The sequence below is a fragment of the Sinocyclocheilus anshuiensis genome, unplaced genomic scaffold (genome assembly GCF_001515605.1).
Source record: "Sinocyclocheilus anshuiensis isolate Anshui unplaced genomic scaffold, SAMN03320099.WGS_v1.1 scaffold154, whole genome shotgun sequence".
Taxonomy (NCBI): Eukaryota; Metazoa; Chordata; class Actinopteri; order Cypriniformes; family Cyprinidae; genus Sinocyclocheilus; species Sinocyclocheilus anshuiensis.
In genome coordinates, this window is record NW_015546101.1 from 1,594,710 (window position 1) to 1,606,362 (window position 11,653).

An 11,653-nucleotide genomic window follows, 5' to 3' on the forward strand; every position below is an offset into this window, starting at 1 on the left:
TTGTGGTCCCAGACCCCAGTTTGTTATGGTAAATTCTCAATGATACTGAATGTCGTTTGAATGATATTGAATATCATCTTTTGGAAATATTATAGGTGTTATGTTTGTTTGTGCTCCCTCTCAGTTGGCTCTACCTGGCTCTGAGCATTTGTCTATGCTGGGATCTCTTGTGAGTGGAGTAAAGGTGGAGACTCTATGGACTTTACCAACTGATGTTCTGCTGGAAGCGTTACCTGCTATGAGCCTTCAGACACCTGGGCTCACCCCCCCACAGGTCAACACTATCATCTCCAAACTCTGGGTACGATACTCACTTTAACAGATTTTCCCGTTAGGCTTCTGAACACGAACATCTCATATTGGAGTATTAGTTAAGAGAAACAGCTGTAAATGCACAATTAAAAGAGCTTCAAGTATTAACACCAGACTGGATATACATAACCAAATGTAAATCAAATGTGCTCCATTGTTGTACCAGAACTTCATTTATCAACCACAATTACAGTAAAATTACAGTTCTTGTCAATTTTATATTTAAATAAATGTATTTTTTTTTATTAGTGTTTTGTTAACAGCGTCCCTCTGACTAATGGCAGTGATGATGTCATTATAATATTTGCCTACTTAGTTATTAAAGGTTTTTTTTTTTCTTACATTTATTTGCATACTGAATTGTGATTTGTGATACATATTTATTTAGACTAAGATTCATAAGATTGGGGTCAATATGATCTTTCAATATTTAAAAAAAATTGTTTTATCTCATGAAGGCTGTGAAATACAGTAAAACTAGTTTACAATTTATGTTGCAATGTTTTGTTAAAATTGTTAACTGTTTTCTATTGATATATATTTTCAGCTATTTGAAAATCTGGAATCTGAGGGTGTAAAAAATCTAAATACTGAGAAAATCGCCTTTAAAGTTGTCCAAATGAAGTTCTTAGCAATGCATATTACTAATCAAAAATTATGTTTTGATATATTTATGGTAGGAAATTTACAATATATCTTCATGGAACATGATCTTTGCACTATCATCTCCAAACTCTGGGTAAGAAAATCACTTTTCCCTTTAGGCCTCTGAACACAAACATCTCATATTGGAGTATTAGTTAAGGGAAACAGCTGTAAATAAATCCATAACTAAAAGAGCTTCAAGTATTAACACCAGAATGGATATTCATAACCAAATGTAAATCAAATGTGCTCCATTGTTGTACCATTGTTGTGGAATAATTTCTGGTTTTGAATATCTCTTTGAGTTTCAAAAAATAAATAAATAAATAAATAAATATATATATATACATACATATATATATATATATATACAGGGATTGAAATTAACTGTTTCACTCACCAGCCAATTTGGCTACTCAATTTTTAAGTTACCGGCCATTCATAACTTCTACTAGCCAAAAAAAAAAAAGACAGAAATACACCAACAGTTTGAGGCTGTCTACACTGGGTGTGACAAAGCGACCTTTGCAAATCATTTTGTCAGTACTAGGGGTTTGCGATATTGACAAAAAATAATATCTCAATATTTTCTGTGATTTTATCAATAAAGATAATTAGACGATATTTTGCTGAGTGTGTTATTGTGCTGATATCTTAAGGACTACCGTGATGATGTCATTATAATATTTGCCTACTTAGTTATTAAAGGTTTTTTTTTTTCTTACATTTATTTGCATACTGAATTGTGATTTGTGATACATATTTATTTAGACTAAGATTCATAAGATTGGGGTCAATATGATCTTTCAATATTTAAAAAAAATTGTTTTATCTCATGAAGGCTGTGAAATACAGTAAAACTAGTTTACAATTTATGTTGCAATGTTTTGTTAAAATTGTTAACTGTTTTCTATTGATATATATTTTCAGCTATTTGAAAATCTGGAATCTGAGGGTGTAAAAAATCTAAATACTGAGAAAATCGCCTTTAAAGTTGTCCAAATAAAGTTCTTAGCAATGCATATTACTAATCAAAAATTATGTTTTGATATATTTATGGTAGGAAATTTACAATATATCTTCATGGAACATGATCTTTATTTAATATTTTATTTAAAATGTTGACCCATACAATGTATTGTTGGCTGTTGCTACAAAATTTACCCGTGCGACTTATGACTGGTTTTGTGCTCCATGGTCACATATGCTGATTTGGTGTTGAACTAACATTTCTTATTATTATCAATGTTGCTGCTTAATATTTTGTCAAAATTGGGACAGATTATTTCAGGATTCTTTTATGAACACAAAGTTCCAAAGAACAGAATTTATTTGCAATAGAAATCTTTTGCAACAATAAAAAAATCGTTTTTATGTATATCTGTTTTAGAAAAAAATGTGTATATCTGTTCTTACAGTGCAAAGACCATGTAGCATTTCATTAGCGCAGAACCAAAACCTAAAACATAACCTTATGTGAAACTTAACACTATTCATATGCTGCCTTTCAAGCATTGGTATTTCTGCAAATCTGGTTAAGATCTGATGGGCAAAATATATTCTTTCTCACATAGTCTGACTAAAGGTGTGTGTTTGAGCAAGAGGTCATAACAAGAGTGTTTTCCATCATGACACTCCCTATTACCACAGAGATCTGTATAATACCACAGTGTCTAATTGCTGGTTTAATTATTGATAATGGAGCACAACAAAGCTTCTTTGTTGTGTAACCTCTGATTTAGTACCCTAGACAGTGTATGTCGTGTTAACTAGGAGAAAATAAGATGAAAACCAACCTGAGTTGCTCTGGTACTGTCTTTCCCTTTTTCTGGGACATTAAGCATGAAAGTGTTTTGTAATCCCACTTTTTTGTTATAGATAAGCTTACAGAGACAAGAAGTCACTGATTTCACTGTTAATGTATGAATAAATATTTAACAAGTTAGAGTAATTGTGCCCCTGACTTATAGGTACATTTCTTAGAATGATAGTTCACCCAAAATTGATTTATTTTTTTTTGTCATCATTTACTCATCCTCATGTTGTTTCAAAACTGTATGCATTTCATTCTTCTGTTAAACACAAAAGAAGCTATTTTGAAGAATGTTGGTAACCATTTGCTGGTAGCCATTTACTTACATAGTATTTTTTCTATACTATGGATTGTCCACAGTTAAAAGCTATTCTAAAATCTTAAATCCTTGATCGTTCCAATAGCATCCTTGTATTGTTTTTTCATTCAACAGGCTAAAGTTCTCTTTAAAGAGGCTGTCGTCTCTCACCCAAGCCTCTCACTACAAGAATTTCTGTAAGTTTGGCCTTTAGGGATTTGTGAGTTCATTTTATGATTATAAATAAGGTCTACAAAATTAATCATGACACTGCTCAGTGAAGTACTTAAGTATGATCATGTTTTTCTTTCTCTGACATGACAGATCTCTGGGGACTCTGGCTACGGGAGTGAGTTGCACAGACCTTAGAAGATTGTTCCAGAAACTGGCATCTCTATCTCCTCTACGTGACATTATGACATTTCTGAGAGAGCAGCCTGTGCCACTCCACCCGTCACTGGTATCTAGTAAACCTACATTCAAATCCAGGACCTAAATGTTACAGATTACCAGTTTAGTTTAGTTTCTTCTTTATTCAGTCAAAATCTCACTAAGGCCAATCTTACTCCTAGTTCACTCAATCTATAAAATTTTGTGTAGGCCTACCTGTAAATTGAGTACAGATGTCTTGAATCTTGAATAATGGATCGAGTGTTGCACAAACCACTCTCTTTACAGAAGTTTCTTTTTCTTTTCTGTACTACAGAAAAAGTGTGTATTTGAGGAACTGTATAGGTTTGACTTCTTCTCAGAGTTACTTGGAGATTTGGGTTCTCAGATTGCTCTGTCACTTCCGTGAGTCAAAATTCAATTCAATTAAAATACATTTACATGTGTATAAAATTATGTCTTGACTTGTTGAATTTCATGTTGTTGTCTAAAGGCTGAGCACCATTAAGAAATTTCCACCAGATAAGATGCATTCCCTGAAGAAAATTATAATACAGGACCCATATTACTTCCTACTGCTTCCCAGCACCAAACAAGCTGTCCTGGTGGACAAGATGGTTCAAAGACTGGTAAAGAATATAATTTTACTGTCTAGAGGTCATGCACATACTTTTGTTGTGGATCAATCCAATGAATGATTTTGACAGGGTTAACAACCCTGATTCTATGAACATTTAGTTTAACCTGCACCTTTTAAAAGATCTTTAATGTCAAATTGACCAGTTGGTTTAGTAATCTCTGTGAATCTCCAACCAGTATTTCTTTGATTTTCTCATCAGGATATGTACACTGGCCTGTACACTGAAGAGGAGTTTCGTTCACTAGGCGTCATGGCTACATTTGTGACAGATGAAATGTTTTTTAAATTGGATAGGAGCTTTTTTGTTGATAGTCTGGAGTTCCTACAAGGATTCTGCTACAATGCCAATAAAAGAGACCTGGTGGCAAAGATGCTAGAGGAACAGTGGACATTTGGGTATGGACAGCTAAAACTTCATTTTCTAGTTCCTATTAAATCACTGGAAAATAAAGCTTGCATCAAACCCAACAAGTTGGCAATCAGGGTTAACAACCCTGATTCTATGAACATTTAGTTTAACCTGCAAAAAAAGATCTTTAATGTCAAATTGACCAGTTGGTTTAGTAATCTCTGTGAATCTCCAACCAGTATTTCTTTGATTTTCTCATCAGGATATGTACACTGGCCTGTACACTGAAGAGGAGTTTCGTTCACTAGGCGTCATGGCTACATTTGTGACAGATGAAATGTTTTTTAAATTGGATAGGAGCTTTTTTGTTGATAGTCTGGAGTTCCTACAAGGATTCTGCTACAATGCCAATAAAAGAGACCTGGTGGCAAAGATGCTAGAGGAACAGTGGACATTTGGGTATGGACAGCTAAAACTTCATTTTCTAGTTCCTATTAAATCACTGGAAAATAAAGCTTGCATCAAACCCAACAAGTTGGCAATTAACTTTAACTGTTTTCTCTGCATAGCCCTGTAAAAAACTGGACATCAGAGACTCTGAACCAAGTGGACCGCTTCTTGTTTTTTCTTCCGAAGGACACTATTCAGCTCATCCCCTTAGTGAGTGACCAGATATTTCTTTGTGTCTGACACAGCTATGTGTCAACTGAACACATGTATTGTACCTCATGACCAACTGACCAAGTATTTTCGATCACTGTTTTGACCTGTCTACATGTGTGCGTGTGTCTTCAGGGTTTGATGAGCTTAGAGCGCATTGAGAGGCTGTTCCTGAGTCAGCGGGAGTGGGAGAGAGGAGAGTTTGGCTCTCTGTGTCAGAAACCCTCAGAGCTGTTTGAAAAGCAGCAGTTTGTGCTTCAATTCTTCCTCGGCTTCCTCAGAATTGGACGTGCCCCTTGTAAGTACAATTCTCTGCCTTGACAGAATGTCATCTGTTTAAATCATTCTGTTCACTTTAAATAGATAACAGATTGTGAAGGAATATAATACAGTAGTATGGCTGTCACTTCACACTTTTGACCACTCAACCCTTTTCATTTCATCTCTCCATCTCTGTGTCTTAGATACTGGACTGATCCCCTCTTGTGAGAGCCTGCATGGGACACATCCTGCTGCCTGGACTATTGACAGCCTTAGAAACATGCCACAAGCTGCATTTCGGAGGTGCTTGGAGCTCATTGGCCAGGATCCGTTTTTCAGGGCATACGAGCTGTTAACGCTCCTTACAAAGACCAAAGAGGTGCCTGAATTGCTCCATTTCTCCAACATAATATGTTGGTGATATTCAGTGAATATCTGCGGCATAATAAATAGTGGTCAATTTTTTTGGTCTGTGTGTAGGTGTATGGGATGCCTTCCTCTTTTAACTCTTCTGTGATCTCTCAGTTGGGTCGCATTGCCACTCAGCTCACACTTGAAGAATTGGCCTCTCTTAGACTCTCTGAAATTCAGTCAATTTCAGCTATGGGGGCTCTCAACACATGGACCAGCAGACAGGTAAAATGTTGATGAACATTAGTAAAAGTGAGCTGGAATGGTTGGTAAAATTGTGATTTGAAAAACACAGTATACCACTAATGAAAGAAAATGCACTGATTGATTTTGACTTGAGAATACTGTTTTTATTCCTTTCTTTATTTATTATACATTTTAATGCACATTAACGTTCAATCATTGGGATTGGTATGATTTTTTAATGTTTTGAAATAAGTCTCTACTGCTCACCAAGGCTGCATTTATTTGATCAAAATTACAGTAAAAACAACAAAAATATTGTGATATATGATTACAATTTAAAATAATTGTTTTCTGTATTTTAAAATGTAATATATTCCTGTGATGGCAAAGCTGAAATTTACTGCAGCCATTACTCCAGTCTTCAGTGTCACATGTTCCTTAATTTTAATATGCTGACATTGGTTCTTAAGAAATATTTATTATTATCAATGTAGAAAACTGTTGCTGCTTAATATTTTTTTAGGAAAAGAAAATTCAAAAGAACAGCATTTATTTGGAAAAGTTTTTTTTGTAACAATGTCTTACTAAAATGTTAGTAAAAATCTTACTAATCCCGTTTTGAATGGTTGAATGTACATATTGTAAATGACCTCTGTTTGCAATTGCAGCTGAAATTACTATTCTCCGCCGTTCTGAACTCAACCAGAAAGACGCCTAGCCAGTTAGACTCCAGCACTTTTGTGGCATTGGGGCACATTGTGTGTGGGATTGATGCACCAATCATGCGCAACCTGAATCCAGTGGAGTTCAGGTTGAATTATCTAAAAAAAAAAATCACAATTATCTGAATTATCTAAAGATTTGTTGCATGTATGTTTCCTTCAATTAAATGTACTCTTGTGCTTCTTAATGTAAAATGTGTTGGTTTTTTTATTCCAGTAAAGCAGTTTTGTGGCTTGGCCGTTTGAATTTGTCTTGCTCTGAGGAGCAGCTGCAGGCATTGACAGGGCTGCTCAGTCATAGCTTGGCATTTGGACCGGTCAGCTTCTGGGGATCAGAGGTCTTCATTGAGATCGGAGCGATTGCAGGTACAGCTCAGAACTTGTAATCAGAAAGTTGGTGGATTGATTCCCACAGAAATCCCCATTGGGACCTTGAGCAAGGCACTTAATCCAAAGTTGGAATTGTCCCTGTAATAAATGTACTTTGTGTCACTTTGGATAAAAAGAGTCTATTAACAGATATAGTTTATCATAGAGAATTAGTAGCTTAAAGAACTTGTGCCTGATTTGCTAGTTTTGGTTCATAGTTGTGGTAATTGAGGTTTTTTTGTCTATACATGGTGTTTTTGTGCATTTTTCCCCTTTCTGTAGCGGGACTACCTGACATAGCCATGTCTGCTTTGGTGAGGGAACAAATTGAAGGAATCACCCCACTTGCCATCTCTCTCATCCCAGCGGGCAAATTTGCAGTTAGTATCTTTTTTCTCTAGCCTCTTTAGTGCCTTGCACTAAAATGAATGATGCATGATGAATGTATGTGGCTATTTGATTGTATTCATAACTATTATTGACACGGCAAGGAGGAATATCTTTTCTAATTCCTGTCACCGATTTGACAACAAATGATACAAATCTAACAAACTGTTAATTTCTTTCATTTCTTACCTCAATTTCAAGATCTCAAAACACTCTTATGATGTCTTCTGTTTTTTTTTAATTAAAAGTATTTTGAACTCATTCTTTATTACCTGGTGTTTCTGCTTTCTCTCTTCACAGGTAGTGTTTAACCAGGCACAGATTCGTATGTTCACCTATGATCAGGCCGTTGCTGTGACTGAGGCCCAGCGCTCCGCTCTGTCTACAGTACAGCAGACGGCCCTGTCCATGGTGCTCAACCCCTGGGAGGACAAACCTGTTGATTTCAGAGGTACTTTCACTCCTGCTGTGAAAAATAGAGGGAGAAGGAAAAACTATTATATTATATACATTAATATAAAAAAGTTAAATGTGTGATCAATCTCAAACCTGAATGAATGATTAATATTTGGACATTTTGGGTTGTTAAACGCTCTTTATTCTGTCTCACAGTTATTTTTGTGTATCATTTCAGGCATGTCACTGGGAGTTGCAATGCACCCCAGTCCTTTTTTCTACCTCTCCAGCGTCCTGATAATGCTGCTGTTTTCTCTGGGATGAGTTAGGTCTGTTGCTGCTGAATTGCTGCTATACTGAATCAAACTTTTCTTTCCAAATATGTGCAATGTGATGTAACTCTATTACTTTATATATAAGACTTATGAGAAATACAAGAACAATAACTATTTCTATAATAACTATAAATATTTCTTACAGCACTTTATTATAGTTGGTCAGTGAAAATGTGATTTTGTTTAATCGTTTTTGAATATTTGCTTGCTTGGATAATAATGTATCAACCTAGGTATGTAATTGCCTAAAATGATTTGGTTTGACTTGTGCTTTGTTCAAATTCTTGTCCTGTTTTTATTAGTATTATTTATTTATTTATTTTTTAACTGCTATAACAGCCTTCATACATTGAAATTCTGGAAAAATATCAGAAGGGGTTGTATTAACTTAAAGTAAAAACTTGATTGTGAAGTTTCCTTTTTCTTTCATTTGTAAACAACTCACTCATGTTTTTAATTTGGCTACTTATGTAACTGTACCTATTTGTCATAATATCGCATGCTGCCTGATGTCAAACTGTATTTTAATTTTGTATTGTTGCGCATAAACCAGTGCATATATCCTTGGAAATAAAGCAGTGGTGTAACTTATGTTTTAAAAAGTGGGTGGGACAGGAGAGAGTCTTTGAGAGTGTTTGTGTATCTATGTATTTATTCACGTCTGTGAAATAAAGTATTACAAGAGACATAAGGGGACTTCTAATTATAAAACTACAACAATTAAGTATAATAATAATAATTGTAAAAATGTACTACTACTACTAATAATAATGTATTATTATCATAATTAATACAATTATAATTATGACTCAGTTTATGACCTGACGCATCAGACTTGCACAACAGTAATGACTCGTCCTCTTGTGCGCCACACGGGGGCGTTGTAGCCAGTGGCGCGCGGTCTCCAGTCCTCCGGTATCCCGTCAGCATGAAGACAGAAGCGCGTTGATCAGAGCAGCACATGCTTTCTCTCAGCTACTACTTTAACTAACTCACACTTAGCCAAGATGGCGGATTCCGACGACTGGGGTAAGGATTACTTCCATATTTAGAGCTAAGTGTTTGACAGAGTGTCGGTCACTGTCGTAACCACGACATTATTTTGTTTTTCCAAAGACGTTGAGAACTTCGAGCCAAGTGAGCCGATCAGAAGTGGCGCCGGGCAGCTGGATAGATGGGAAGGCGAGGACGAGGAGGAAGATGTCAAGGTAGCGTGCTAATGGCCATGCAGTCAAAACTTTATCACTAAAGAGCGCTTTAGTCCTTGCAGTTCTGCCTTATCGTATGATATGTGGCTAAAGGTATCAACACTAATATGGACAATCATGGTGTATTTTTAGCCGTGTAGCTAGTCTAGAATAGGCCCGTTTTATTTAGTTCCACCAGACGTATCCAGTTGCGTGTTCATGATTATCTAGTACTACTGTTACACCTGACACTTTCTGTGTCAGCAAACGTGTCATCTGCCAGCTTGACGGGTCTGTTATCTGACAGTTTCTCTTTTAGCAATAATAAGTTGCCAGCCATTTAAAGATTAATCAAACTAATATAGGAGTTTTGGCAGCACGTCGGCCACATCATGTGAGTGTCCATGGTTGAAATGTATTGACTGAAATTAAACCAGTTCCGACAGGACACGTAGAGTTTCATTAGCAGCTTTTTCACTTGTTTTACTGGTTCATTGTACTAACTCAATTCAAAAATATGTTGCTCGTCTTATTTATTACAATTGTTGTAGCTACTTTAGCTTGTAATGTATTATTTAGCGCAGAGAACGTGGATGAAGTTCTAGAATTCTCTCACTCGCCCTCCTCTTTTCGAACTGAGAGAATGTGAGCGCGCTAGTAATTATTGCCATTTACTGCAAGTTGTTTTGTTTGAAAGGGAGCTCTGGAAAAGACTCTCCGCATTAACCCGCTAACCGAGGCCTCAAGAGTTCAAATAAACCTTTCTGGAATGACAGTATTCAGCAGGGTGCCCACGGCCATAGAAAACCTAGAAATGTCAGGAAACTTCAAAATTATGATTTTTGCGCCTTAAAATCTTTTAAAAAGGCATGGAGGAAATTTCTGTAGTGCACTTGCTTCTACTTACTCAGCTCAAATATAAAAGTTAGCTATCATCAGTTTTGTTTTAGATTGCTTCATTACTATTTCTGCCGGTTCAGTATTCATTGTTTATTAACAAAGGAATTTCTGCTTTTGTGAATTTGTAAAAACTGTTGTTTTATCTTCTTTGGGCCTGTGTAATTATAATGGCCAAACTAATCAAAAACACTTGTTCTGTTATTAATTTAATGATGATGAAATAAGTAAGGAATTAATGAAGTATTGAATCATTATTACATTATTCTGCTTATTACACGGCTGAAAGTAAATATGGCATGAAAACATTCGAATCGAGTTAAATTTATTTAGTTAGTTTACATATGGTTACCATACATTTTGCATTCTGCAGGATAACTGGGATGATGATGAGGAGGAGGAGAAGGAAGAAGAGAAGAAAGTTGAACAGAAAAAAGCAGGTACTAATCTCTGTTGAGTGGTCAAATTTTACAATGTAAACATGTTGTAGGCAGAGCCATTGCATATTTGTAAAACTCGCCATTAAGTAGATCTTTTGGGTGTGTGTTGTTTTATTACTGTTTTTCTTTAACCCAAGTGGAAAGTACTCTTATGCTTTGATTTACATTTCCTATAGAGTTGAAACCCCCTGAGAAGAAAAAATTAAGTGATAAAATAAAAGAGAAAGAAATTTTGCAAAAGAACAAACAAGATGAGTTGAAAAATATGGTAAGAAAAAATAGTATTACTTGTATAATTACTCATTAATGCATTAGCCCCTTTCTTTCCTGATACTCATTTCTTTTGCGTATCCTAAACTGTTTAACCTTAGTTTTTGAAACCTGTGAACAGATGAAAGAAACGGTGAGTGAGACTCTATCAACAGAGGAGCAGCATGCAGAGAAGCTTCGACTGAAGAAACTGCAGGAGGAGGCAGACATGGAATTGGCCCGTGAGGTGTTTGGTAAAAAAACATGTTGTGTGCACTGCACTATATGTGAAGCTTTCCAAGTGCATATTTTAACAGTTAATCACTGAACAATCATTCTGATTTCAGGTGTCGATCCTGCTGCTGCAAATGCCTCTACTACTGTTATCACAACAAACAATGCCTCTGGAATTGAAGCCATGTGCCCTTCATCCAAAGATGACTTTGTTGCATTTGAAAATTTACTGAAAGATAAGATAACACAGTTTGAAAAATCAGTGCATTATTCCAGCTTTTTGGAGTCACTGTTTCGAGAGCTTTGTATTTCATGTAAGTGCAGAAATATTTTTTTTGTTAGTAGTTTGTGTATATTTTAATAATGGTTGTTTGTGACAGAGAATTACTGATATTTCCACAACCTTTTAGATTATATGGTGGACCTCTCAAACATAAAACCTTGCACATGTCTGATGACTAATGCGCCGCCC

At 35.7% G+C, this 11,653-nt stretch overlaps 2 protein-coding genes across 3 annotated transcripts in view; both read left to right on the forward strand.

Annotated features, from left to right (window-relative positions):
- The window catches only part of strc1 (stereocilin 1), a 19,672-nt gene extending 11,359 nt beyond the window's left edge, over positions 1-8,313 (forward strand). Inside the window, exons 13-27 of the mRNA XM_016501990.1 lie at positions 125-301; positions 3,204-3,265; positions 3,393-3,528; positions 3,775-3,863; positions 3,952-4,087; positions 4,298-4,494; positions 5,017-5,107; positions 5,243-5,405; positions 5,572-5,747; positions 5,849-6,004; positions 6,634-6,776; positions 6,905-7,053; positions 7,339-7,436; positions 7,744-7,894; positions 8,078-8,313. Coding sequence (XP_016357476.1) covers positions 125-301; positions 3,204-3,265; positions 3,393-3,528; positions 3,775-3,863; positions 3,952-4,087; positions 4,298-4,494; positions 5,017-5,107; positions 5,243-5,405; positions 5,572-5,747; positions 5,849-6,004; positions 6,634-6,776; positions 6,905-7,053; positions 7,339-7,436; positions 7,744-7,894; positions 8,078-8,163 — 2,010 coding nt within the window. The 3' untranslated portion in view covers positions 8,164-8,313. The remainder of the gene's footprint in view (positions 1-124; positions 302-3,203; positions 3,266-3,392; positions 3,529-3,774; positions 3,864-3,951; positions 4,088-4,297; positions 4,495-5,016; positions 5,108-5,242; positions 5,406-5,571; positions 5,748-5,848; positions 6,005-6,633; positions 6,777-6,904; positions 7,054-7,338; positions 7,437-7,743; positions 7,895-8,077) is intronic.
- Positions 8,314-9,033: 720 nt separating this feature from the next.
- eif3jb (eukaryotic translation initiation factor 3, subunit Jb) overlaps positions 9,034-11,653 on the forward strand; it is a 4,261-nt gene continuing 1,641 nt past the window's right edge. Inside the window, exons 1-6 of one of the 2 annotated variants that reach the window (XM_016502092.1) lie at positions 9,034-9,203; positions 9,291-9,382; positions 10,632-10,698; positions 10,875-10,966; positions 11,090-11,213; positions 11,295-11,495. In XM_016502092.1, coding sequence (XP_016357578.1) covers positions 9,182-9,203; positions 9,291-9,382; positions 10,632-10,698; positions 10,875-10,966; positions 11,090-11,213; positions 11,295-11,495 — 598 coding nt within the window. In that variant the 5' untranslated portion in view covers positions 9,034-9,181. The remainder of the gene's footprint in view (positions 9,204-9,290; positions 9,383-10,631; positions 10,699-10,874; positions 10,967-11,089; positions 11,214-11,294; positions 11,496-11,653) is intronic. The other variant, XM_016502093.1, reaches the window with a different exon arrangement.